At 39.2% G+C, this 26,652-nt stretch overlaps 17 protein-coding genes and 1 non-coding gene across 18 annotated transcripts; 9 read left to right on the top strand and 9 right to left on the bottom strand.

The window, feature by feature from the left end:
• Positions 1-271: 271 nt before the first annotated feature.
• TRM13 (tRNA:m4X modification enzyme) lies at positions 272-1,474 on the bottom strand (the record flags this gene model as incomplete). The annotated part of the gene is made up of 1 exon (XM_002495725.1): positions 272-1,474. One exon carries the CDS (start codon positions 1,472-1,474, stop codon positions 272-274), a length of 1,203 nt encoding a protein of 400 aa, XP_002495770.1.
• Positions 1,475-1,785: 311 nt separating this feature from the next.
• ZYRO0C02662r lies at positions 1,786-1,857 on the top strand. Its single transcript has one exon. It is a non-coding gene; the product is annotated as a tRNA-Pro (tRNA).
• Positions 1,858-2,567: 710 nt separating this feature from the next.
• On the top strand, positions 2,568-3,638 carry MDH2 (malate dehydrogenase MDH2; the record flags this gene model as incomplete). Its single annotated transcript, XM_002495726.1, has 1 exon — positions 2,568-3,638. One exon carries the CDS (start codon positions 2,568-2,570, stop codon positions 3,636-3,638), a length of 1,071 nt encoding a protein of 356 aa, XP_002495771.1.
• Positions 3,639-4,051: 413 nt separating this feature from the next.
• BXI1 (Bxi1p) lies at positions 4,052-4,840 on the top strand (the record flags this gene model as incomplete). Its single annotated transcript, XM_002495727.1, has 1 exon — positions 4,052-4,840. The coding sequence occupies one exon, from the start codon at positions 4,052-4,054 to the stop codon at positions 4,838-4,840; it is 789 nt and encodes a 262-aa protein (XP_002495772.1).
• Positions 4,841-4,944: 104 nt separating this feature from the next.
• Positions 4,945-5,373, bottom strand: RPL25 (60S ribosomal protein uL23; the record flags this gene model as incomplete). Its single annotated transcript, XM_002495728.1, has 1 exon — positions 4,945-5,373. One exon carries the CDS (start codon positions 5,371-5,373, stop codon positions 4,945-4,947), a length of 429 nt encoding a protein of 142 aa, XP_002495773.1.
• Positions 5,374-6,046: 673 nt separating this feature from the next.
• Positions 6,047-6,682, bottom strand: MRPS18 (mitochondrial 37S ribosomal protein YmS18; the record flags this gene model as incomplete). Its single annotated transcript, XM_002495729.1, has 1 exon — positions 6,047-6,682. The coding sequence occupies one exon, from the start codon at positions 6,680-6,682 to the stop codon at positions 6,047-6,049; it is 636 nt and encodes a 211-aa protein (XP_002495774.1).
• Positions 6,683-7,125: 443 nt separating this feature from the next.
• Positions 7,126-8,265, top strand: MCK1 (serine/threonine/tyrosine protein kinase MCK1; the record flags this gene model as incomplete). Its single annotated transcript, XM_002495730.1, has 1 exon — positions 7,126-8,265. One exon carries the CDS (start codon positions 7,126-7,128, stop codon positions 8,263-8,265), a length of 1,140 nt encoding a protein of 379 aa, XP_002495775.1.
• A 502-nt stretch (positions 8,266-8,767) lies between these two features.
• Positions 8,768-9,427, bottom strand: VPS68 (Vps68p; the record flags this gene model as incomplete). The annotated part of the gene is made up of 1 exon (XM_002495731.1): positions 8,768-9,427. The coding sequence occupies one exon, from the start codon at positions 9,425-9,427 to the stop codon at positions 8,768-8,770; it is 660 nt and encodes a 219-aa protein (XP_002495776.1).
• Positions 9,428-9,553: 126 nt separating this feature from the next.
• KRI1 (Kri1p) lies at positions 9,554-11,206 on the top strand (the record flags this gene model as incomplete). The annotated part of the gene is made up of 1 exon (XM_002495732.1): positions 9,554-11,206. One exon carries the CDS (start codon positions 9,554-9,556, stop codon positions 11,204-11,206), a length of 1,653 nt encoding a protein of 550 aa, XP_002495777.1.
• A 205-nt stretch (positions 11,207-11,411) lies between these two features.
• On the bottom strand, positions 11,412-13,553 carry ALR1 (Mg(2+) transporter ALR1; the record flags this gene model as incomplete). Its single annotated transcript, XM_002495733.1, has 1 exon — positions 11,412-13,553. One exon carries the CDS (start codon positions 13,551-13,553, stop codon positions 11,412-11,414), a length of 2,142 nt encoding a protein of 713 aa, XP_002495778.1.
• A 723-nt stretch (positions 13,554-14,276) lies between these two features.
• On the bottom strand, positions 14,277-15,125 carry STB1 (Stb1p; the record flags this gene model as incomplete). The annotated part of the gene is made up of 1 exon (XM_002495734.1): positions 14,277-15,125. One exon carries the CDS (start codon positions 15,123-15,125, stop codon positions 14,277-14,279), a length of 849 nt encoding a protein of 282 aa, XP_002495779.1.
• A 559-nt stretch (positions 15,126-15,684) lies between these two features.
• Positions 15,685-16,143, top strand: ZIM17 (Zim17p; the record flags this gene model as incomplete). The annotated part of the gene is made up of 1 exon (XM_002495735.1): positions 15,685-16,143. One exon carries the CDS (start codon positions 15,685-15,687, stop codon positions 16,141-16,143), a length of 459 nt encoding a protein of 152 aa, XP_002495780.1.
• Positions 16,144-16,320: 177 nt separating this feature from the next.
• On the top strand, positions 16,321-18,330 carry SKP2 (putative SCF ubiquitin ligase complex subunit SKP2; the record flags this gene model as incomplete). Its single annotated transcript, XM_002495736.1, has 1 exon — positions 16,321-18,330. One exon carries the CDS (start codon positions 16,321-16,323, stop codon positions 18,328-18,330), a length of 2,010 nt encoding a protein of 669 aa, XP_002495781.1.
• Positions 18,331-18,374: 44 nt separating this feature from the next.
• Positions 18,375-19,799, bottom strand: GAS4 (1,3-beta-glucanosyltransferase; the record flags this gene model as incomplete). The annotated part of the gene is made up of 1 exon (XM_002495737.1): positions 18,375-19,799. The coding sequence occupies one exon, from the start codon at positions 19,797-19,799 to the stop codon at positions 18,375-18,377; it is 1,425 nt and encodes a 474-aa protein (XP_002495782.1).
• Positions 19,800-20,057: 258 nt separating this feature from the next.
• Positions 20,058-20,980, bottom strand: RFA2 (Rfa2p; the record flags this gene model as incomplete). Its single annotated transcript, XM_002495738.1, has 2 exons — positions 20,058-20,830; positions 20,974-20,980. 2 exons carry the CDS (start codon positions 20,978-20,980, stop codon positions 20,058-20,060), a joined length of 780 nt encoding a protein of 259 aa, XP_002495783.1.
• Positions 20,981-21,214: 234 nt separating this feature from the next.
• EMW1 (tetratricopeptide repeat-containing protein EMW1) lies at positions 21,215-23,905 on the top strand (the record flags this gene model as incomplete). Its single annotated transcript, XM_002495739.1, has 1 exon — positions 21,215-23,905. One exon carries the CDS (start codon positions 21,215-21,217, stop codon positions 23,903-23,905), a length of 2,691 nt encoding a protein of 896 aa, XP_002495784.1.
• A 15-nt stretch (positions 23,906-23,920) lies between these two features.
• On the bottom strand, positions 23,921-24,784 carry DAL82 (Dal82p; the record flags this gene model as incomplete). Its single annotated transcript, XM_002495740.1, has 1 exon — positions 23,921-24,784. One exon carries the CDS (start codon positions 24,782-24,784, stop codon positions 23,921-23,923), a length of 864 nt encoding a protein of 287 aa, XP_002495785.1.
• Positions 24,785-25,570: 786 nt separating this feature from the next.
• On the top strand, positions 25,571-26,587 carry ATP11 (Atp11p; the record flags this gene model as incomplete). Its single annotated transcript, XM_002495741.1, has 1 exon — positions 25,571-26,587. One exon carries the CDS (start codon positions 25,571-25,573, stop codon positions 26,585-26,587), a length of 1,017 nt encoding a protein of 338 aa, XP_002495786.1.
• Between the last annotated feature and the right edge of the window lie 65 nt (positions 26,588-26,652).

Raw genomic sequence — 26,652 nt, forward strand, 5'->3', positions numbered from 1 at the left:
CGAACGCATCCTTTAGCTTGGATTGAATCTCAGTCATGTGACACAGAGATAGACTTGACCTCAATAGTATAGTTTATCTTATCCATTATCAAGTTTATAAGTGCTTGGATCAACTGGTTATGTACCACATCTCCATTTGCAAGTCTCAGTTTACTTTACTTTCTTCACCTTAAGCTTCAAAAATGATTGTTGTGTTTTAATGTTTTGTCGCTGCGACTGCGAACAATGGAGATTCTAGACAGTCAAAGATCAACAAAAAGTACTATTATCATTATTTAGGTTCTACGACCAGTGCTACATTTTCTAGCGATATATCTTGTTCTACATACTTTACAAGCCTCACATTGAACCCTTTGTCTCGTATCCATTGGGCTCTACCTTCATCGATAATTCTTCTTGCCATACGACCTAATTCCTCTCTTTTGACCACGGGCAATCCTGTGAAATGTTCACCAACATCGCTATCCTGCATACCTGATCTTCTACCACAAGTTGCCCATGAACACATCTTCATAAGACTCTTGAAAAAACGATGATAGTCTAACTTACTATCGTTTTCAGCTAATTGACATTTTAAAAATTCCGGATTGATGTATTCTTGCGGGTCACAACAGTGTCTACAACACATTGCAATGCAAATCCCGCTAAGGGTTTCGTTATTCAATGAACTGTTTTGCAAACAACGCAGTGTCAAATCTGTAGCTACACCACAGAGATGCTTAGAAATCGCAACGTAGTTACGACCATCTTCCAATAAGGAAGATAATTTTAAATCCTTAATATCAATTCTATAACGCTGAGTCCTATCACGCCCGTTCTGAATCTTGGCAATTTCCCAACAATCGTCACCGAATTTTTTATCAAATTTCATCCTATTAGTCCCACGATCAATTAAAACAAATTTTGGTAATTCAGACTGATCTAAATCTCCTCTTAACAGCGCCACTTGGTTCACATACCGAGACAATTCTGCACGCCCACAACCAAATTCTATAAATGTCCTATCAGGTCCGAACATCCCCCCATCTACCATATGCTGAATTAATGAAGACTGTTGCAATGCATGCTTTTTGTTTGATGGTAATTGTAACATTCTACTGCTTTCCATGTAATCATTAGTCTTCTGTTCCAGGGTCAATTCATCGAATTGTTGATATATTTTCTCCACCAGCGGTATAGCATCTAGTACATCTTGTGGAGAATCTTCAAGTAATGGCAAAGGTGGAGAACCACATGCATTTAAATTTGCTTGGTAGAAATCTTGATCATCATTAAGATGCCGTTGCTTAAGTTTATTACATTTACGCAAATGTTTCTGTAGACTTGCTTCCCAAACACTATGATTTGGATCTAATGGACATGGAACTCTTTTTGCTGGTGAATCTGAATGTACCACACATCTACTAGTACCTTCACGACAAGTCATGCCGCAATTGCGACCTTTTCGTTCGATATAAAACTCACACTGAGCCATGAAGTCTTGGTAGTTCTGCGTGATGGGCTAGCTCATTGCATTGTAGGGTTTCGTTAAGATTTACAATTTTCATGAAGGCCCGTTCATCTTCTATTGGCTTCAACAGAGAGAGAGAGAGAGAGAGGAAGGAAAAAAAAGGGGAATGGAAATTGTATCACTATGATAGTTGACAAAGGTCATTTGTATCTCTTTTCCCGACCATTGCCTGGTATAAGTACACCATACATCACCCACGATTAAACTAGCGTTTCACATGACTAGAGTCCATCAAAGTGTACTTGAACAATCTCTAAAGGATCACGAAAAACACAGGGCGTGTGGTCTAGAGGTATGATTTCCGCTTAGGGTGCGGGAGGTCCCGGGTTCGAGTCCCGGCTCGCCCCCACTTCATATATTTTTTCTTAAGTTCTCCTACACACACGTGACACTTGTTTTTCTCGATACTCCGAGATCACCCAAGCGCCGTCGCCTCAACGGAGCCGCATCAATGGTAATGAAGAAAAGACGCCGACCTCAAAATGAAGGTAGCTCCAAGGAGTGTATATGTCTTTAAAGTTTACTTTTCGCCGAAATCAAAGCAAGAATATGCAGTGATCTATTGCTTCACCAGAAGAACTCGTATAGTCTTATCATTACATTCCCTTAATCCGCCGATACCTACACCTGTAAACCACAGCATACACAGATGTGATGCGGTCACGTATGGGAGTAGCGATAACGCTGATACACGTGAAATAGGTTCGGAGTTTGTTTACCGACCTCTTGTACGTAATAATCCGTCCCTCCCTCCTCCGAGGAAAAACCGGGGTTTACCCACACTTGCAGTTCCAATTCTCATCCCCGGGCTGATCGAATTTAAACCTTAAATTCAAACGAAGCGTTACCGCTATTCGGTTAAACGCAAGGTGCATGACCGGATAAACGACATAATATTACAAGCTTATCATATATAAAAGGAAGACAAAACTTGAAAATACATAGATAGCCGAAGATTCGAGGTCTATTCCCTGGCTCGATAAAAAATATAATAATCAAGGGCTATAAATAAAGCATAATATAGCACAGTATCATATTAAATCATAATCATAACAAGATGCCTCATTCTATCAACGGTGATGTTAAAATCGCAGTATTGGGAGCTGCAGGTGGTATTGGACAATCACTTTCGCTACTTTTGAAGACCCAGTTAACTAGAGAATTGCCAAATCATCGTCATGCTCAGTTAGCCCTATACGACGTCAATGCTGACGCAGTTCGGGGTGTCGCAGCCGACTTATCTCATATTGATACAGGTGTTACTGTAACAGGATATGAAGGTGATAGGATCGGCGAAGCGTTAGAAGGTACGGATATCGTCCTGATCCCTGCAGGTGTTCCTAGAAAACCTGGTATGACAAGAGAAGATCTATTGGTTGTTAATGCAAAGATTGTCAAGAGTATAGGGTCATCGATTGCGCAGCATTGCGATTTAAACAAAGTGTTCATTCTACTAATCTCAAACCCAATAAATTCCCTTGTTCCAGTACTCGTTAAGGAACTGGAATCTAAATCTCAAGGCACTCAAGTTGAGAGACGTGTGCTTGGTCTCACTAAGTTGGATTCCGTTAGAGCAAGTGCATTTTTGCACGAGGTTACGATTAAACATGGTCTAAAACCTAAATCTAATACTCTTGATGATGTTCCAGTAGTTGGTGGTCATTCTGGTGAAACTATTGTACCTTTATTCTCCCAAGCCCCTAATGGTAACCGTTTATCACAGGACGCCTTGGAAGCTCTTGTTCAGCGTGTACAATTCGGAGGCGATGAAGTCGTTAGAGCTAAAAATGGTGCTGGTAGTGCCACTCTGTGTATGGCCCATGCCGCTTATACTGTTGCTGCATCTTTTATTCCACTTATCACTGGTCAAAAGCGTTCCATCTCTGGTACATTCTATGTTGCCTTAAAGGATGCTCAAGGTCAGCCTATCAACAGTAGCGCTAAGCGTCTTTTGGGCTCAATCAACGATTTACCATATTTTGCAGTGCCATTGGAGATTACTTCTCAGGGTGTGGATGAATTAGATACCAGCGTTTTGGAAAGAATGACCAAGTATGAGAGAGAAAGACTCTTAGCTCCTTGTCTGGGTAAATTGGAAGGTGGTATCAGAAACGGTTTGAGTTTGTGAGCATCTATCATTATTATTATTGAATTGTTATTGTTGTTATTATTAGGAGGTATTAAGGAGCAAGCATTGGTGAGTAATTTATTATATTGGTGTTACGAATGCAATTAGCATAAAGATTTGTAGGATATTTAAAAATTAGGTATTGAACACTCGACAAAAAAATTGTTATATGTGCGGTTATCGTCATTATCAACATGGTAAACATTATCAACATCGTTATCTCTGGCGTCAGCTTGTCCGAATTAGGAAAGAGGCGTCACACAGACACTTTGAAAGTATGATCGGGTAACAAGTTTTTCTTTTAGAGTCTTTGAATAAGGATCATACTTACAAGAACTCCCCTGCCCTGCAGTCCACACAGAACAATAGGTTTTGGTGGAGATCAAGACATCACCAAAGTTCTCATCGAAAGCATGAATAAAAACACAGATTTAGAGGCACAACCTGGGGGGATAGCACTATCAGATGATTTCAAAGGAGCTATCGTGGTCACTTGTGATGCCCAGGTTCGTCAAAGGTTTATGGCCAAAGTTTACTCGATTCTTTCATCACAGCTACTACTTTCACTGTGTTTTATCGGTGCGGTATACCGATTTCCATCTTTCCAGAGTTTTTTGATTAATCATGTCTTCATATGGGTACTTGCCATGATATTCACATTTGTTTCATGCATTTGGGTTTCAATAGCACCTTCACCAGAAGAATACGAAGAGAACGAACGAGTTCCCTGGTACGCCCTTACGAGTAGAGGCCAGAAGTCGCTATTATTCCTTTTTACACTATGTGAAAGTTATTGTTTAGCTGGTACAGTAATGTTCGAAGCCCAAGACACTGTAGCTAGCGCACTTTTGGTTACCACCGTAGTTGTATTTGGTATATCCGTAATGGCATTTTCTGGTAGATTCCAACTTTCCGAAGGTACCATGGGGTCTCTTTATGGATGGCTGGGAATGGGTATCTGGATGTTAATTGGTATCTTCATTACGTCTCTATTTTTCGGCGGCTTAACTTCCCGCATGAACGTTCTAACCGGATGGTTAGGTGCAGTCGTATTCTCGGTCTATTTGTTTATAGACACGCAATTAATATTCCGTAAAGTGCATGTTGGTGAAGAAGTTAAATGCGCAATGATGTTATATCTCGATATTGTGAATCTGTTCCTATCATTGTTGCGCATAATGTCGAACAACAACGACGATTAAAAAACTTAAATAAAAAATAGGTCGTCTAACTTTTTTCTATTGATTTCTCGCAAATTAAGACATTGTGAAGTAAAAATGTACACTATACAACAAACTATATCCGTTTAGATGTAACCGATTCTGTTGGCGATGTCCAAGGCGTCGTAGTCGGCGGTCAATCTGATGTAAGCCTTCTTAGTACCGTTGGTGGTCACCAAAGTGTTAACGGATTGAACGTCCACGTCGTAAAGTTCCTTAACGGCCTTCTTGATGTGGTACTTGTTAGCCTTCAAAGAGACTTGGAAAACCAAAGTGTTACCATCTTCAACCTTCTTCATAGCGGTTTCGGAAGTGATTGGGTGTTCAATGGTCTTGTAAGAGTCTAGTCTTTCATAGTGAGGAACAGACTTAGAAGCGTACTTTGGGGTTCTTGGCAATCTCAAAGTCTTTGGTCTTCTGAAAGTAGGAGAAGTTCTTACCTTCAACACCTTCTTTGAATTAGCACCTCTGACAACAGACTTTCTAGCAGCGTTTGCCTTAGCGGATGGAGCCATCTTTGATTACCTGAGGTTGGGAATATCTATTTACCCAATAGTTACCTTGTCACTATGGATTTTTTGATATCAACAAATTTCAGATTCTCCGTACTCAATGGCGCGAAGAGCTCTCCGAGATTGCGTCGGTGCGTCAGATTGGTGATGTTCTAGGCGGACGTCTCTGCCTAGCAGTCTCTGCCTAGCGTGCGGTACCCGACCGAGGAACGCTCTGGCTAGCGGGAGGTGGTAGTAGTGTCCCCCAACCGTTAGACGGAGGGCCAGTCGAAGGTGACGAGAGAGCGCGCCGTTCCACCGCAACGCACCGACGCAAAGAAAGTTTTTCGAACTAGACGAAATGTTGCAAAACACATTACACCACAGCAAGAACAGTCACTCATTCTGGGAGAGTTCAAAGCTAACAAGAGTAGTATATAAAGAAGAGGTTCGTTCAAAATCCAATTGACTCACATGGGACCTGACCAACGGATAGCTTGGTTCATTGTAGGTCTCCGTAAATAACTTTTCACTTATACAACATTATTACCATCACGATAACGCGGCACGGCTGCATAGGTGATCGCCATATGCAGCGTAAATCTAAATGAATATAACACCAATCTTAACTCTCGATCAAATGCATTACGATATTCCCAGAATTAATACTATATCTTATTTACAAGAAACGATAACATCACAATCTTCTTACTCTTGGAGCCCTCACACCACCAAATTTCAACGCAGTCTTGTCACTTATTCTAACCACATTTTTCCGAAGTTGTGTACCTTCCTTACCATTTAATGCAGAGATAAAGGCAGCTCTACCTTTACCAAAATCTTTCATCACAATTTCAATATCTTTATCCATTAATTTTTTATCCTGGATCAATTGGAAAACTTTGGCGGAAGTTTGAAATGCAGCTTCGTATTCACCTCTGGCGGCTTTCCTAAATCCTAAACAACCTGTGGAAAGTGAAAATTTAACCCTACGTGGTAGATTCAAATAGTAGAAGAATTTCTCATTATAGGATAGATCTTGGTTGTTCTTCAAGAAGTTAACATCTTCCATAACTGCTGAATAGGTAAAATGTGCATTGTTTTTTGAGAATAGACAGTTCAAAATGTATTTCACAGGCCGTTCATTAGGTTTTAATGCATTCTTATTCTTACCACTACTGGGGCTCACCACATTTGAGATATCTTGTTCCTGTTGTTCCTGCTGCTTTGCGATGCTTGAAAACGTCACACCTGGTCCATTTGAACCAGCCAAACTTGATTGGTACCTTTTCCCCACTTGACGAAAGACGTTTAGGATTCTATCAGCTCTCATATCAACTCCTATCGGCGGCAATTCCTCGTATTATCCTTGCTCATCTCGTTGAAATTAGTTGAAATTTCTACTAATCTTTTTTTTTTATTTCGTAGAAACAAGAGATATCATCAAGTACGAAGGTGGGATTTTTTTACTTCGTTAACGAAGCTACGCCACCCTTCGAACCAAACAACAAGAGTCCCGAATGTTCAAAGATTCATTGAATTAAGGGAAGTAAACAACTGGTTTCAAAGGTTTTAAGAAGCTGGTGGGTCTTTATCAAGGCTCCTACAAAGAATTCGGATTGAAGTTTTGGGTTATTAATTTCATTCGGTTCCATACCGACTCCTTTCCCATTGTTGGTCGTGAGTACGTGTTATAATAAATTGTTGGCGTTACAAATTGAAATTGAGAGTGAGATTGAAGTTGGAATATATTATAGAAATTATAAACCATAAACCATGTCAATTGGACAAAGTCATACGAAATGCGAAGAGTTTATTGCGGATGATGTGACCTCAAATAGGTCTAACAGTACGAGGCGGATGTTGATTAAAGAGTTCAGAAAAATTGGTCATGGTGCCTTTGGTACAGTGGTTCAGGCATACATTACGCCTGATAGGGAAAAATGGTACGGACCATTTGCCATTAAGAGGGTACCAGCTCATACTGAATATAAATCAAGGGAGTTACAAATTCTAAGAGTTACTGATCATCCAAATGTCGTTAAATTGGAATATTTCTTCACACACGTATCACCTCAAGATGGTAAGGTTTATCAACATTTAGCAATGGAATGTTTACCGGAAACGCTACAAATTGAAATTGGTCGTTATGCTTCCAATAAGTTAGAATTGCCATTGAAACACGTTAAACTTTACAGTTACCAAATTGCTCGTGGTATGCTGTACTTACATGCATTTGGAATTTGTCACAGAGACATCAAGCCTTCAAACGTTTTAGTGGATCCAGGTACTGGTGCCTTGAAAATTTGTGATTTTGGATCCGCTAAAAAATTAGAACAAAATCAACCATCAATTAGTTATATCTGCTCAAGATTTTACAGAGCTCCGGAATTAATCATTGGCTGTACACAATACACGACGCAAATTGATATTTGGGGGCTTGGTTGTGTTATCGGTGAAATGTTAATTGGTAAAGCTGTTTTCCAAGGTCATGAACCACTTCTACAGTTACGTGAAATTGCTAAATTATTAGGTCCTCCTGATAAGAAATTCATCTTTTTCTCTAATCCTGCCTACGATGGCCCATTATTTTCTAAGCCATTGTTTTCAGGTTCACCACAATGGAGGTTTGAAAAACATTTCGGCCATGCAGGTCCCGAAGGTATAGATTTGCTAATGAAGATTTTGGTTTATGAACCACAATTAAGATTATCACCAAGACGTATATTGGCACATCCATTTTTCGATGATTTAAGAAGAGAAGAGTACTTTTTCCCCAGAGGTCAAACTCAACCAGTACGTTTACCCAATTTATTTGATTTTAACGATTTTGAACTTCAAATACTGAGAGAGTTTACGGATAAAATTAGACCAAAGACAGATGATACACCATCGGTTACGGAGGTAGAGGTATAGGCATGTTCGCTTTTGTTTCTGAATCTTTTTTTGGTACGTCCCTCATAAAGAAAGATCTGGCATATTTCTCACCAATAATAAGAATATTAATAATAATAATAACGATAATAATAATTTTAATGTAAACTAGTAACGAAAAAAAAATGGGACATTTATTTTTATTTTATTTGATTTCTTTATTATTTTAGGAGAAGAAGAATGCTAAGGAATATTCAATGATTTTAAAACCAGAAAACAAGCTGGAGCATGCTGTTACGGTCTCTTCTTTCTTCCTCCCACCAACTCTTCCTCAGCGATTCAAACCATCATCTCCACTTACTATTTGCTTCAATACCGACTAAATGTTTTATCCAGTAATGTATTAAGACCAAACAAACCTTATCACTTATTATTTGATTACTTTATTTTTTTATTAACATTTTGTATAATTTCTTGACTTGCCCAACGATATAACTGATACTATTATAAAAACCCTTTTCTATATTTTTATTTCTGCTATTGTCTAAAGAGTTAGAGAGTAAGAGTATTCATCCTCCATATTCTGAGCAATCCAAAGAACGATACAACTCAATAAAATGCTAAAATTGCCCAAAACGTTATTAACCCCCATTCCAACGGTTGGATAAGTGTTGAAATCTTTAACCAAAAACTTAATTATCAGTACGACAACTGAGCCTGAAAGACCACCTGCTAAAAGTGCTAACCCAAAGAATAAAACGCTACGTGCCTGCCATGCCATTGTTGAGTCTAAGTCACCTCCAAATGAGGTTATACCACTGTCACTTGACATGGCCCCCTGAAGCAATCTGTTCTTTTCAATTGAGTTAACAGTCAATGTTCCCAATGTACTACAGATGAATGGAATCCAATCTACAAATGTAACATGGACACTCGATCCATTGGCATGTTTTGAATAGATAACAGCATCTAGAAACAACCAGAATCCAAGTGCATATAGTATACCTGATAAGTAAACAGCAGCCTTACGTACATTAGCTGAGTTGGGGAACTTGAAGGGAAAGCTGAATAGCCTCCTAGACTGATCTGTATCCATTATATCGTCAATTGCTTTATTGATTCTATCTGCTTGGACTGAATTGTAGTACAACCAGCCTTCTGAAGGTACAACGATTTCAGGACCTTTAATCTTCAACACACCCATACACCCTCAAGGTAAAATTTTGAGCATGGACTTGAAAGAAAAAGAATATCAAGCTCATCGCAGTCTAAAATACATGATTTATTCACTGACTTAGACCATTACAAGTTTATTTAACGTTGTTGTAGTATGCCTAGAAAGAAGTCCGCCGCCAAGAGAGCTAGAGAAGCTGAAGTGAAGGAGAAACAGCCACCACAGGAAGTGGAAAAACCCCAAGATGAGCCGGTAGATGATGCTCAGGAATCTGAAAACGAATCATCTTCAAGTGAGGAAGAGGACGAATACGGTGAATTAGTTACCGAAGATGTGGAAGAAGGTATAAATAAAGTTTTGTCGGCACTGAGAAGTGGTAATACGCAAGAGTTATTGAACCCGGAAGCAAAATTCTTTGAGGATCCAGAGAAAGCAGCTGAACTTGATAGTAATAGAGAGAAACATAAGCCAATTTACCTAAAGGATTACCATCGTATGAACATTTTATCTGGACATGCATTAGAAGATGACGAAAATGAAAATGCAAATGAGAATGGAACCGTAGATGGGAAACAATCTTATGCCTCACAACAGAATGAAGAGAAATCCCAGCTTCTTAAAGAGATTAATGAAGCATTTGATGGAGATGAAGAGGACAAAGAACAGGAAGAAGGTGATGATATGTTAGTGAAGAAGGAACATCAAGCTCCAGTAGCAGGGTTAAAATTACCAGATCCTGAAGAAAATGGCGAAGAATTTTTGAAGGCATTCGATTCTAAACAAGCATGGATTCCTCATAAGGGTGATAAATTCGGCACTAATATGGAGGAAGATGATGAAGCGTTCGACAATGCAGTGGAGAATTTTGAAAACGCTTATAATTTCCGTTTCGAAGATCCAAACGCTGCTAATATTATTTCATATGCACGTACTCAAGCAACCCTGAGAAGATCAGATACAACGGCACGTAGAAGAAAGAGAGATGAAGTTAAGCTACAGAAGCAGCTTGAAAAGGAAGAGAAGGAGAAAGCTTTGCACAAGAGAAAGACTGAAAAAGTCCGTAAATTGACAGATGTCCTGGAACAACTGCAAAAGGAATATGGTAAGGAAATAGATCAAGATCTTGTGAAGAAGATTACGGATACTCTGATGAATAGTGACTTCAAAGTTGATGAATGGGATAGGGTGATCGGCGAATTATTTGATTCCGAATTTTACTCTGGTGAAGGTAAACCAACGTGGGATGAAGACGATGAAATAATGGGAGATTTCTATAAGGAAAAGGAGGAAGATGCAAAGGAACAAGAGGAAGAAGAAAGAAGTGGAAGAGAGGCACCATCTGATGTTGAAGAACCACCTAAGAAAAAGGCTAAGAAGGAGAAGCAAGAGAAGAAGAAGTCCAAGAAACAATTACATGAAGCTGTGGAAACTGCTGTTGACAACAACAAACTGTCACTTATTGATGAAGTGGAAGAGGAAAGAAAACCTAGGGCTCGTACGAAGGAGGAACAAGATCTGAAGTTTAGATATCGAGAGGTATCTCCAGAATCTTTTGGTCTTACCTCCAGGGATATCTTTGCTGCTGACGATTCTGAACTGAACAAATATATCGGTTTGAAGAAATTTGCTCCTTATAGAGCTAAGGAATTAAGGAACAAAGATAAGAGGAAAGCGGCTAAACCTAGAAGATTAAAGGAATGGAGAAAAGAAGTTTTCCATAACGAAGAAGGTCCCCTTCTCGAATCATCAGCACAAGGAGAGCAATCTACTTCGCAGAAGAAGAGTAGCAAGAAGCATAAACACAAGTAAGGGCTTATAATCATAATAACAGCAAAAAAAAAAAAAGGTCAAGCGATTAGAATGAGAACATTTCTATAAAGGACAATTGTATATTAAAACACTATTAAACGAGAAATAAATATCATAATTAAACAATACTTTAATAATAAAAGCTTAGACGTTTTCTTAAAGCAGCCGATAAACTGATGAAGAATATGGAGTACGTCAAAGTTTTTTAATCGTAACGACTCAATTTCGATGGCAGACTTTCCACCGAACGGTTAGCAGATGGACCCAATTTACCCTTGCGACCATTTGAATCGAAACGCTTACCACGACGGCCACGAGGTAGAAATCCTGAAATAACCGATCTAGCACCACTTTCTGCAGCATCATTTAGAGTCCTTGGAGGGTCGATTCTTTTAATCCAATAAGAAGCACCGAACCATGCAGATATCCCTAAAAAGATCATAACACCCAAAATACCAAACCACCAACCCAGGCCTTTCGCATCAACACCTGGTACTCTGACGTTCATACCGAATAAACCTGTAATCAAATTTAGTGGAACAAGCATAGTACCTAAAGTTGTAACTTTACCCAACATTTCAGTAACCTTGTTATTGGAATTGAAAGATTCCACTTGCAACTGAGCCAGGTAATTGGAATGAGATCTTGAAAAAATCTTCTCATAGGCAGATAAATTTTGAAACATGGTGAGCAAATGGTCCTGAATATCACCAAGATAAAGAGCAATGTCACCTCTAGGCTGAATCGTATTGGCAAAATTGTGGTTAATTTTGTTATTATTAATACCACCAGATTGCAAATTGGCGATATTAATTTGAGACGTGAGGGCGGGTCCAATACCATTAGCTTCATCCTGACATCTCTTAGCAAACATCTTAATAACATCTGCCTTACCACTTAGAAGCCTCATAAGGGTCATTGTCTTCCTTCTACTTTCACCAATTCTCTGTAGCATTCTGGAGAAATCAAGATCCCTTGCCATAAATACCGAATCTTCAATAGCATCGGCTTCGTACTCCAGTGATTGAATCACAGGGGCAAAACTATCTGTAATATCATCGATCAAAGCATAACATAACCAATCAGAATTGACATTAACATAGTCCCTCAATTGTCTAACTCTTCTTCTCACGTTAGCACAGTGAGAAATTGGACCGAAATGGAACGTCAATACACCTGAACGGAAAACCACGATGTAAACATTAATGGGTTCCAAGAAATCTTGCGATTCGTGATCACTTTCGAAAGTATGGAAACAAACGAAATAGTACGATTTGAACAATTCAACTTTTTCACGGGTTTCCTGCATTCTAATATCCTCTGCAGTCAAAGGATGGATTCCGAATGCCTTTGCAATACATCTCATTTCATCGTCCGTAGGACAAGAGCAATCTAGCCACCACGTAGGTTCACCATTACGAAACAATTCTGCAAAGGCTTGGCCTGGTTTAGTTAGGCCTGGAATACTAGTAGCATGAACAGTTTCTTCACTTTCTGACGAAAAAAATGAAAATCTATCGGGAGCAACAAATTCAGGTTCGTAGAGCTCCTCTTGTAGCTCATATTCCGGAGGTGCTGATCCCTTCTTTACATCAAATTCATCTTCTTCGACTTTGTTATTACCAAACGATATACCAGGAGCCTGTGTGTTACTGTTGTTATATTCTCCGGTACTGATAGCAGACTTTATAGCAGGTCTTGGCGTATATTTCAAAGCTGCAGATGAACTTGGACTTGAGGCAAATGTCGACGTCGAGCTACCGCCAACTCTATTGTCACCACTACCATCGTTGTCATTACCGCCGGCGGGGTCGTCAGTGTTGTTCCTATTTGTTACCGGTTCGAGACCTTGTCTCATATTTTCAAAATCCCTATTCTGTCGCATAAGCATCTGATTGGCCTGCTGAGATTCTCTCGCAAATTCTTCCATATCATCGAAATCGATTCCATTAACTCTTGTATGTAACTGCGGCGGCATGGGGAAACAGACATCCTCTTCAGTTTCTTGAGAATCTCTTGAAGCCTGAGAATTATCAGTATCAAAGGAAGCCCTTCTCTGTGCTGAGGGTTGTTGGGGCTGCGTTCCTTGCCTACCTAAATGTGAACCAATTTTCGCCATCTGTGGACGTGATGAAGAGGCGCTTGAACCTGCCCTTGACCTATCTTCCATATTACTAGGAGCACTGACGACACCAGCAACTACCGGTAAATGATCAGGCTGACGCCTGTGATCGTACAGCTCGTGATGTTCGTCTGTATCCATTGAAACCATTGAGCTTGCTAATGAATCCGTATGAGCCAGTTCGGAAGAAGGTCTGCTTTCTGTACGGTTACTACTTTCCGACATATTTTTAATTCAATTCGGAATTAAAAGATACTGATCATCAGATACTTTTTCTATTCCTATTGAAAGCCTTAGACTTGGAATTTTTCTTAAATTCAAGTCAGCTATTTTAACTTTTATTATCGTTAAAAAGGCAAACACAGACTATCAATATATATTGTTTTTTTCTCCTTCAGAACCAAGTGGCAAAAGCAGAACTAGTTAAAATGTGGTTCATAACTAGTACTAATCAGAACTGAAATATGAGTCCCTCTTAATGAGAATCTTGTGTATAATCCTCAAGACTTGCTTGTAAGTTCCCAGGTTTGTTTAAAAGGAAGATGATAGTGATGAAACTTTTCATCGAGAGGGGCGAGAATTGCCGAAAGAGAAAAAAATGAAAAAAATTGTAAATTTTAGCCGCACGTGCCAAGAAAAAAAATACAGATCATTGGACACGAAGAATGTAAGGAGTTCCCATTGTCATGTCGCACGATACGTGATGTTTAAAATATGCATATATGCATATGTACATATGTACATATATGCATATATGCGAATATATCCTGTTCTTGCGCTGGAAGTGCTTTGCTTCCTTCCTATTCATTGTCTTTACTATATGTAAGCATACAAAAGAGTCCCACCGCTGTTGTTTCGGTTTGCACGTGACCTGTCCAGTCTTTACCCAAATAGTGCACATAATCAACATTCGTGCAAAACGACAACAGACTCCGATATGACCGCAGACTAGACGGTACCCTCGGCGGCTAAGTTCTTTCCAGTACCAGCTGTAGTCCCATTAGAACCGTCAGTATGAGTGCCGCCGTCGTTGTCGATCCTTTGCTCCATCGCAGAGGTATCGGCGCTGTCCACCGCATTGCCACTCGTATCTTCTCTTCTCACAAATCTACTAGGTTTCAAATGTCCACCCGGCGAACTGTTACCCAGTAAATTCGAGGTTTGTGGCTTTTCCATAGACAGCGGTGTTGTATGGATACCATTGCTGAAACCAGGAGACGGACTGAACAAATTGTGAACGTAATCACCCATATTAAACCTCAATTCGGACCTGCCGGGAGTCGATGGATGTGCACCTCTTAGAGTATATACCATTGGTGAGTCGCTAACCTTGAACGGCGATGATACTGGATTGGAATTTTTCAGATGCGATAGACGTACTGTCGTTTCATCCGGTGAAAACCCATTTGGCGTCGAAGGTCCCTTTCTATTAGTTGTAGTAGTTGTAGATGCACACGGTGACGTTGCTAGATACATCAGTAGGTCTGCACCAACGTCGTCATCCTTAGTGGCTCTTGGCGTTGCAGGAGCGCGCAATATATTAGCGTCTCTCGAAGGCGGTGGTGGCGGTGGTGGCGTACCGGAGTCCTTAGGTTTATTACTGCTACTGTTACCTCTTGGAGTTGCGCCCAGAGTCTTTCTGGGAGAAACTTTTCTGATTGCCTCTGTAATATCAGGGTCGCCTTTCCTCTTTTCACTAGCTTTACCCAGATTTAGCCGTAGTTGCCTCGTCATCTGGGCTAATTCTGCCCTCTCGAGAATCCTCGAGGCTATCTGTTTCTCCTTCTCAGGTGTCATTACTGCCTTAACGAGTCCAACAACCGTCGACTTAGACCAAGATAAAGAGAGGTAACTTTGTTGAAATGGTTGAAATCTTTTTTTATAGCAGGGCTAAAGTAGCTTGCTTAATTACGCGTGTTTGCCCAATGAAGAAAGCTAAAATTGATGTGCTTGACTACTAAATGAGATCTGGGGGGACCAGATCTAACCGTGAAAGGCAAAATTATACTCTACCACATACCCAATGGGATACTCAAGAAGGTAAAAGAACCTGCAGGATTGGGTAGTATCGCTGGGCCAGGACATGCGAATGCCCATTTTAGCTAACGGGACGCTTCCTGGTATCGGTCGAATACCCGATAGCCAAGCTTATACATGATTCCATGCATATTCAAAGGTCCGATACACGCAAGAACGTTTTCCAAGATCATACCTTGCATTTTACTGCCTCTTAGTTTCCATTTCCTCGAGCTCATCGATTTTTTTTCACTCGAGCTCATCGCATCGAAAAAACTCTTGCAACTAACGCACTACAAGACTCACATACAAACTCACACAGAAGTGCAGCTATTCAACAATGTTTCGTCTAAGTCTAAATGTGTGCCGCCGCTTAATAAAACCTACTAGAATCGTAAGACCATCTCTTATACCATCGTATATCCCACGCCACCGTCATTTCCATACTTCCACAAGATGGCTACAGAACAAGACTCCTATTGGCAAAGTGGATAAGCCCATGATGATGATCGCATTTACATGTAAAAAATGTAACGATCGTTCGTCTCACACCATGTCCAAACAAGCTTACACAAAGGGTACTGTTTTAATCCAATGTCCATCCTGTCAAGTAAGACATCTAATCGCTGATCATCTCAAGATTTTCAGCGATGAGCACATCACTATTGAAGATATATTGAGGGCTAAAGGTGAATCAGCATCGCTGACCGCGGATGATCTGGCATTTGAAGACATTCCTGAAAGCTTAAAGGATGTCTTGGGTAAATATGCAAAGGATAAGAAACATGATGACGAATAAGAAAGGATGTACGTACGTTATATACCGCCTAATTGCTTTATAACAGTTTTGATTCATTACTTTTACTGTTTCGGCATGTTATAGGTTCAGATAGTGAAAAGTCTTGGAAGAAGCCACACGCACAAACATACATACATAGTATAATAGTACTCGAGAATAGTATCAGTAACTACTGTAATGAGAAGATTACAGCTATTTGGAAGGAATAAATCTCAGCCGTCGCAAGCAAAAGTAAGCGAAGAGAGCGTATCAGCATCGTCACCTCCCTCTTCACTAGGGTTTTTAGAATTCTCCAATGATGTTTTATGCCGGATCTTGAACCATTTAGATACAAATACGTTACTAAGCCTGTGTCAAGTTCATTCTCGACTGTATACATTGGTATCCAATCAGTTCCTCTATAAACATGTCAAATTAGAGGATAAATTCTCATTACTCAAATTTAACGTTTTGATCCATGGTGAGTTTAGAACCAGTAACGTCATTAATAGTAGGAAATCTAACACAGAGAGTCGAAATGCTCGGTTTTTAGTGCAAACAATTGAATTTAAGGATCCTCAATGTCAAGATTCACTTTTGAAATATAGCAAATTCCACAGACCTAATGAATCGCTGATCGGTGGTACTTACCTATTGGATACTAATCACATCCCGACTCGAGATGACCGTACAGCTCGATATATCCAGTATACCTATATTGAACTGATGCTAGACATTATCGATTATCTGCCGAATCTCAGACATATCATTTTAAGCCATGTCCAGCCAGGATTCAAGATCCCTCTGTGGTACTCTGCATTTAACGATGGGTCAAGAGATTTCTTTAAAAAAATTATAAAGGATCAACAATCGATCAATAGTAATGATTTGAGAGCATTTGAAGTGTCTACGAAATTTGTGACCGACTATGAAGCAAAGTTCTATTCATTGCCTCGTATCAAGACGTTAGAAATTAGAGCATCCAAGGATAAAGGAAGCAAAAATCAAGTTGCGTTGAGATATAACATGCTTTCATGTTTTGGTGTGATCGATCACTTGGTTCTGGAGAACCTTGTAGTGGACACAGAGTCGCTGGATACACCAATGGAGTTTATTCCGTTCCATTTGAGGTTAGACCCTTCTGGAGTTTACGATTTACATTCTCCTGTACATGCACTGACGTTAAAATCGTGTACCATAGTACCTGGTAATGGTATATTACGTCTTGTGCACGATTATTTCAAATGCGTTAGATCTTTACAGTTGCTGGATCTGACTAGCAAATATGATATGCTAATTTGTAGCTGTTTCAGCTCTCTAACCGATTTAACAATTGACTGTAGTAGTCATTGTTTCACACATGAAAAATTGGTTAGTGATTCGTATTATCAAACTGATGAGACAGCCAATTATGACGATGATTGTGATCGTGATTCATTGGCGGAAACGTTATTAGATGTGCCCGAAGACCATACGCTATCAGCGCCTCCACCAACGACACCCGTGGTCATATCATTAAATCTGGGATACTTATCGAGAAATCCGGGAAATGATCCAGAACGTAGTAAGAAGCAAATTGCATTAATTACCAAATCTCAAAACGAATTCTTCAGTCAACTGGGGATTCCTAAATTTCACATTTGTTACCATTACTATAAACAGCTTTGGGATAGGCTACCACGTAAAAACATTAACGTTAACATCATCAACATTCCATTCACAAATGTTTATCCATTATCACCGGAGCTCTATTGTGAAAAGATAATTTCCTCCTTAGATGACGATCAACAGACTTTAATCGGTGCAAATATGGATGATCCTGCTGAAATGAGACATTACTATTGGGATGAGTCAGTGCGTAGCTGTATTAGAGCCAAAATAGATGTACTCTTAAGTCGGGGTCAACACGGTGACATTACCGCTGATGAAGTTCTACAAAATACAAAAGATGAAGCTCTTAATAATTATAAAAACTCTAAAGTGTTTGCAGATATACCCAATATTAATTTGTGGTGCTTCCTGAAATCGTTATCGAAATTTAAATCAGTAAAGATTCAAATGCTACGACGCTGGTTATTTTGTACGCCAAGGTCAAGGTATGATTGGGAATTGCTGCTTAGACCTGTACTTAACGTCGATGTACCCATTGAAGTTCGCGATAAGGACGGGTTTGTGCTCTACTCATACGGATCAGTTAAAAAAGCTTAATAATAGTAATTCATATATATATCGATTTATTTCTGCATCTAATTTTAAAACACTTGAAGCATACTGTTAAATAATATGAAAGCGAATGATGACCATAGTGGTACTTTGAGATTGTTACCAGCATTTTTCCTATGTTTTTCTTTACCCTCGTATTTAGGATCACCCAAGTACGGCTCTAGATCTCTAACTATTTTCACTTTAGTCTCCCCTTTCCAAGGATTACCTTTATCATCAACGATATTTAGCGTACATTGTAGATCATCTTCAGTTAGATCGACGTATTCACCTTTCGCTACATCCACACCATCTTTGATCAAAGAACTAGCCAACCCTTTGGTCACCTTAGCCTCCGTATTCAAATTTGCATACCTAGCTCTGCATGATGGTGTCTTATTCTCGTAAGCTTGTTGATTTATCTCACCATCCTTGGCAATAGCACTCGAAACTTGATCAGAATTGGGCAATGAAATTGTTTTATAATGTTTCTTTAAACTATCAAAATCATTCAAAACTTTTACAGTACCATTAGAATTAATATCGACTAAACCGTAATTGTTATCCTCTTGAGAAAATTCATACACAAGACCACCGCTAAAAGTGGTAAACATATGTTCAGAGAAAAGAGCTTGCACTTCATCGAAAGTCCGAGGCAACACTTTATTACAACCAAACTCTGAGAAGAAGACAGGTTTTGTATAGTTCTTGTAGGCATCTACTAGTTGATCATAACCAGAAGTCTGAATTGTTTGCCGCCCACACCATTGATAAGAGTTAACCCCATAGAAATCAACACTAAGACTGGCAGATTCTTCTTCAGCACACTCCAAATAACTCGAAAGAGGAATACGGTAGTTTAAATCATCTGCTGCCGAATAACCAACGGGAATGGCTCTGGGAGAATGCGTCTTGATATATGTCTTCATATCACCTATGACGCTCTTCACATAAGGTGGTGAAATCTGCGCAGAGATTTTATCATTGACGACTTCATTACCAGCAAAGAACCCTAAAGTATTGTTATAATGAGAAAATTGTTCCACGAGCCTAAAAATGTGTTCCAAATATGCAGGATTGTAAGTAGTCCATGGCTCGTATCTATTTAAATGTTGATTTTGTAAAGGTGAATTAACATCCAAAATCAAATATATCCCTGCTACAGCTAACATGGACATACACTTATCATGATTTAGATCAGGATTGAGCGAATAAATTCTTATCGTATTGATACCTAAATCTTGAAATAATACGACGTCACGAGCACAAGCCGATGGATCAGACAATGGATCATTTTCTCCAGTTACTTCGGATGATCCACCTGGTTGATAATCCACACCTTTAATAAAGAATGGTTCACCCGTAATTGAATACACAAATTGCTTACCATCAATAGCTATAGGAGCGATGTATCCATAAACCAATTTCAAATAAATGGCAAAGAGAAACAAACGCCAAAATTTTAATGTGCCCATGTCTTATTTCTTTATTTCACGGTTAGTTCAAGGAGCATACGAATGGATATTCATCGTAGTTGTCATATCTGTTAATATATCTTAGCCGCCTTTCTACTAATCAATTCCTTGTGTCAGCATCGCCAAAAGCGGTAATGCGACGACACACAAAAAAAAACAAACAAAAAAAAAAACTTATATTTTTACAAAGCCAAAAAATCGTCATTCAAAGATCTGTAAATATCCTATCACACTGGCCTCCAAAATGACATTAATTGTTTAAAATCCGTTTAGTGGGAAGTAAGTTGTATCAGTAATGGTTGGATAAATAAATCCCTGTTCCGTCAAGGTATCACAACATTGTTTTACGGTATCTTCATCCAAATCAAGAGCCTGTACAAATTGTGGGATTGGTACACCAAAATCATTAGGATCTTGGCCTTGACAACGAACTCTACAATATGCCAAAACTCTTTCTTTCGGATTCTCAGAATTGGCAGCCCTTTCATCTTCCTGAATAAAAAGAGATTTCCCATCTTGTTGTTGAGCTCCTTCTTCCATGGCAGGCTGTTTCAGTTTACCATTAGCAATCGAAAAACATTTAATGACTTCCAAATGATGCATTATAACGTCGTTAAAGGAGTCTACAATTTTAATCACAGCATATTGCACGTTACTCTTCCCACTAAACTCTTTAAGAGCACCGTACACTTTAACATATTCTCCTATGTGATACTGTTGCGCCACTTGAGAGCTATCCTTTTCACCATTACCTTCTTGACTCATTTTCATATCACTCGTATCGTCACTCCATTTTCTAACATCGATTTGGGCTGTACCATCTTCTATCGTTAGCTCCACATTGGAAGTCTTATCTGTAATGTTTCTAACAACACCAACAAAGCTTACGTGGTGTAATTCTTGATTATGTATGACGAAGGGTCCATCTTGTACTTGTTGTTTAGCTTCCAATATTTGCTTTATAGTAACTGGAGTAAGTGTGTTAGTACGGTAATTTGGACCTCCAGACTCACCAGAATTAGGTCTAGAATCTGAATTTACAAAACCGCCACCACTACCACCATTCATTGATGAAAATTCGTTAAAAGGCTGATTAGCTGAAGAAAGCATTAGCTGTTAGTAAGCTGAGGAAAGAGGCAATCTTGATCTGAAATAAAAACATTCAAATACATACCAGACATTTCAAAGGTTATTGATGATGTATATCGAGCTCAAATGATGAACGGTTTCGTTGTTAAAGGTGGTCAGTCAAGGTTAATTCATTTTACTTTTACGTGTACGCGACTAGATACACGTTCGTGGATAATGAGTTGAAAAATTTTGGATATCTCATCTCATCGATCCAAGATGCCAAAGACCTCATGTAATACAAGTCGAAAAGACTTCATTGGTGTGTTTAAGCGGTTAGGTGAAGTATGGATACGATTCTGCACACTTACCTTTTACTTGCAGAGAACCCTGTGAAACTTGACGGCGAATATTTGCAAAAATATGATGCCCGAAAGCTTCGATATGGTAAAAACATCTTAGAAGGGTTACCACATCTAGTCGTACAGTCTATTTTAGAAGCCACTCCCCATTTGAATATTGCGGACAATTCCGATGAGATTCAGGTTTTAGAGGCGCTCAGAACCTTCTGTGGCCGCTTTAGCTCCAGTGAAGATGCATTACTGCTTGCAATTGCCCTTTTACAAACATTTATTCAAAATAATTATACGGGTCCATGCTTTCTAAGTGAAATTAAAGAAATTGAAGGCGCTAAGCAGAGTGTTTTGGTTAATTTGCTGTCATCTGGTGGGCAACCAGCATATGATTTAATGGAAAGTCCATTACTTCTAATCCTATCACTAATACTGTTGGAACAAATTACACAACAACCAAGTATTTTGGGTAATGCTACGGATGATGAAGAAATTGATCCACCAGTTGTCTCTCCCACCAATACTCCCAGTTTGCTTGCGGTTGCCCATTGGTGGAGAGCTAGAGCGCTAGTAACACATTTGTCTCTGTTATCAGAGCCATCTGGATACCAACCAGCAATCATTGCATCCATTTTAGGTTCTGTAGACCTAGTTCATGCCATTACCAAGGATCTACCATCCGAATTTCCTGAAATGACAAAGAAAAACCTTTACACTATTTTTTACTTGGAAAACGTTAAATCTTCGTTAGCCATCAATACAGAGCACTTATGCCTACCTACCTTGACAAAGGTTAAAAAATTGACCAATTTTGAATTTGTGTTGACTGGTGCTCGTGCTATAAGAACCAAGTTTCAACAAAAGTCTCATTCAGGATTAATTATTCTGGCTGAATCATCATTTCAATCGCTCGAAGCTGAACAAGGTGAACCTGAAGATGCCCTACCGGAAAATTTCACACTTCAATCAGATTTACTTCTGGAAAAGACTCATTTTGAATCCATTGGAAATGAACCTTTAGATCAGCAAATTGTAAAAAGTAGAAAATTGGAAAGTGATGAAGATATGGAGGAAGAAAATAAAGTACTACCAGTTGCACTCCGTCAAGAAAATATTCCTTCTCATTTACAAGCTTTAGATCCTAATGAGCAACCAAAACTCTCGAATTACGATAACATCCAGTTGTTATTACGTTTATATGTTCTAAGACAACTCAGTCCCGCTAAGGATCCAATGGTAGAAGAAGAATTAGGCGCCGTTATCTACAGAATTATTCACCAAGATGGCCCCAAGAATTATGGTATTTTCTCCCGTGCATTATGGGAAAGATCTGTTGTTGAAACGTTAAAGGCTAGAACCGTAGAAAGAGGGTTGCTGCAGATGCAAGCGCTAGTCGAAGAACTTGGCCTCAGAATAAGAACAAAATTACTCTCGCACGATGATAACACTGAAAATCCTCCATCCAGACTCAAATACATCCATCAGCTTCCCTTTATTCCACGTTGGGAACTCGATACCCTTTTGGCAGAGAAATACATGTCACTAGGTGTGCTGAAATCAGCAGTAGAAATTTACGAAAGACTTCATTTGGCTTGTGAAGCTGCCTTATGTTATGCCGCTGTTGGTGATGAAAGACAGGCAGAAACTATAATCCTAAACAGAATAAATGAAAACCCCAAGGATGCAAGAGCAATTTCCATTCTTGGTGACATCAGACAAGATCCAAACTTATGGGAACAAAGTTGGCAAATCGGCAAATATGTTAATGCAAAGAATTCTTTGGCTAAATACTATTACCAACCACCACCATCATCAGGTCTTACAAAGAATTTGGGAGCCGTCTTGAGACATTTGAACGATTCCCTGAGAAGATACCCATTAAGTTTTGAAACTTGGTATTTCTACGGATGTGTAGGACTAGAAAGCGGAAAAATGGAATTGGCCGCTGAGGCCTTTTCGCGCTGTGTATCATTAGATCCTACCCATGGTGCAGCTTGGTCCAATTTAAGTGCAGCATATGTCGAATTGGACAAATTGAAGGAGGCATTCAGTTGTTTGAAGCAAGCAGTTTCAACAGACGCTAGAAAGAATTGGCGTATATGGGAAAATTACATGCTTGTTGCTATGAAATTGAACGAGTGGCAAGACGTTCTCATGGCATGTAAAAATTTGGTCACTATTAAAAGGGACAGGGTTGGTGAAGCTTCTATCGATTTACCGGTGGTTGAGAAGCTTGTTGAATTACTTATATCTACAGATTACGAAGTGGATTCCTTATCGTACTACCAAAGATCATGCATTGATTTCATCTGCAATACGATACCTTCTATAGTGACAACAAGCGCTAGGTGCTGGAGAATTGTCGCTAGAGTAGAACTTTGGAGAGGAAGACCATGGGCAGCTCTTGATTGTCATGAAAAGGCGTACCGTGCCGTTTCTCATAATCCTGATTTAGAGATTAATGAAAAAATCTGGGAAGAAACTGTTGATGCGTGTGACGATTTAGTTGCCGCCTACGAATCCCTTGGTGAAATGGAAGGCAGACATGGATCCGGTTCATTGGTATGTCAAGACTGGAAATACAAATCTCGCGCTACCATTAAAGCCCTAATGAGCAAAGGGAAAGGTATCTGGGAAGAATCAGATGGTTGGGAGAGGTTGTTAGAGATGAGAAGACAACTGTGAATAGTGTAGTTTATATTATCCTTTATTAATCGCTTCCGTTAACAAATCTAATTTATGAAGCAATTTCTTCTGGAATTCTTCTTGAGATTTCTTGTACTCTCTAAATTCCAAATAAATATTTTCCAAGATCCTGTTATCACTACTAGCATTACCACTAGGATTACTGATTGGTTCTCTTGGGGAAGTTATGGCTGGGTCGAAAAGTTTATCTAGTATCTCCATATTGCGATGGTGTAAATCATCAGAGTGACGCTGCGGTTGATGTTGACTTCTTTGTGGAGAGGCTGATGGAGCAGGTGGTGGTGGAGGAGGAGGAATCGGATCATGAGGTGAATTATCAAATAAGCTAGCATTTGCAGATGCAGATGCCGTAATTGATCGATGAGGACTAGATACATTATGAGGAAATCCAACTATTATGGAATCTAAGGGCGGTGGTTGAGAATTGTCACTACTATTCCCTGCATCATCTTGTACATTGGTACTAGGAAAATTTGGTTCTGTACTTATTTGTGGTTGCTGCTGCTGCTGCTGCTGCTGCTGTGGTTGCTGCTGTGGTTGCTGTTGTCGTACTTTTAGAGGTCTATCAGTATGTGTTCTCTTTCCAATTTGATCAGCTTCACTTACCAACCTCTCCAATCTTTTCATATCAGAAATTTTGATTTTAGTGGCATCGTATTCGTACAATTCCTTAAGCCTCTCAAATTTCTTCTTTAAAGTACGTGTCTGACGGTAGTGATTATCAGTTAATGCATTATATTCTTCTAAAACCTGTGACCAAGTCTGTAGTCTATATGCATATGGTTTTAAATGAGGCTTGTATCGATCCATCAATTCTAACAACAGATCATCATCTTCGAAGGGAACTACCTCTGGCATAGGTACAAACTGATGATGTTGTAGAATGAAGAAATCCCGACCCCAGACATATAGACTAAGAGATAAATTGAACTGAATTGAATTAGCTTGAATCAAATCTTTCAATGATTCTTTTATTTAAACTCCACTCGAAAGAGATGAGATGAGCTCCATATTGATCAACACTGCGCATTTTTCACGCCATTTCTCGACGCAAATTCTGATATCAAAAAACGCATTTTGCGTTGAAGGTGAAGAAGTGTCACAGTACTTGAAGTTGAAATAATAATGGTTGGAGTACTGTTTGACATTGGAAACAAGAATCATATAAGAATGATGAGCGATCGTTAGAGTTTGCTTCAGTATTTCGATTCTCTATATTCTTATTTGCCTGGGTTATATTGTTGCCGATCTCATAATTAAGGGACGATTATGTTAATGTTCAGCGATGTTTAAAATACGTAATCATGGCTTGATATGGATTACCAGCTGCCAACGCAGTATTCCAAATATATTTGCTGATCGTATCAGTACCCTTGTGCAAGGTATTCAGCTCTTGGAGCACTTAATCTTAACTAATACTTGACTGAAGTTTAAGCAAACACAATTCTTTAATGCAATAGGAACCTCATTTCGGACCTAAAGAATTCAATTATGGTGGAGTTGGAATGATAGTCCCACCAAGATTCAGAGTAATTCCTAATCACTTTATAATTTATATCGGCTAATTCCATATCCATTGCTTATTTCCCAAGTTACCCGAACAATGCCTCGAGCACTACATGTAAGAACTTCTCATAATACAAGATGCAAGTTGATACTAAACTACTCACCTATACCCAATCTATTGAGCCCTGTATGAGATACTTCCCCACAGTTGCTTCTCGAAGATTGAGTGGTCTGCTTTTCAGTGCTCCTAGAATTTTTCCAGCACGTAATTTCGCCACTACTGTTCCATACCTTTATAAGGATTATTCTACAGGATCACCTGCTGAACGTTATAGCGGTAAATTATTTGAAAGAGCTAGACAAGAAGGGTTTGATTCTATCGAAGAGTTTTTAGAGAATAAGAAAGCCTCTATTGACGAGAAAAAGAAAGAACTGACCAGAATAGATCCTTTGAAGGAATTAGAGGAATACGAACAACGTATGATGATGTCTCAAAATAATGCAGGTTTAACTAAATCTAAGGGTCCTGTTAATGCAGCTGCAGAAAGAGTACCTTATAAGACATTAGATTCATTTATTAAAGTGGATAAATTCAGTGAGTTATCGAAGCAGGAAGTCGAATTTCTATGGAGAGCTAAATGGATGGGTAAAGACGATTCGTTATGCGCAGTGGCACCAGCTGATGTGTTTGAGAAAATGACCAAGACAGCCAAAGAAAATCCAGTGTTTGTACTGCCTTTGCCTCGTGTTATGGAGGGTGAAACTAAGGATGGCGAACCTAATGAAGGCAGCGAATTACACTATATTCAATGGCAATTTGTGGGTCCCAATACCACCCACTGTATGATTACGTCTTTGGCCGAGTACAAGTTGCATAAGGATTTCGCAAGACCTCATACTGTGGTACAATTCCATTCTGATCTCGCAAAGGATAAGGGTTTAGTGCTGATGAACGGACATGTTGAGAAGGACACTAACGTAACCCTACAAGATTCTCAGTTATTGTTATTAAATATTCAAAGATTTTACGGTGCAGTTAACGATCAAACTCCGATTGAACAACAGAGGTTGAGAATGTTAAAAGCTTTCACTAAGGGATCTCCAGATTTCAACATTGAATTATTGATCTCCTTGGCTCAAGCCATGGAAACTTGATTGATTCAAGAAAATTATCTTGTCTATAGTCTTTTTTTTCCCTCATATATGATATGTTATATAGT

Source organism: Zygosaccharomyces rouxii (genome assembly GCF_000026365.1).
Source record: "Zygosaccharomyces rouxii strain CBS732 chromosome C complete sequence".
In the NCBI taxonomy this organism is placed as follows: Eukaryota; Fungi; Ascomycota; class Saccharomycetes; order Saccharomycetales; family Saccharomycetaceae; genus Zygosaccharomyces; species Zygosaccharomyces rouxii.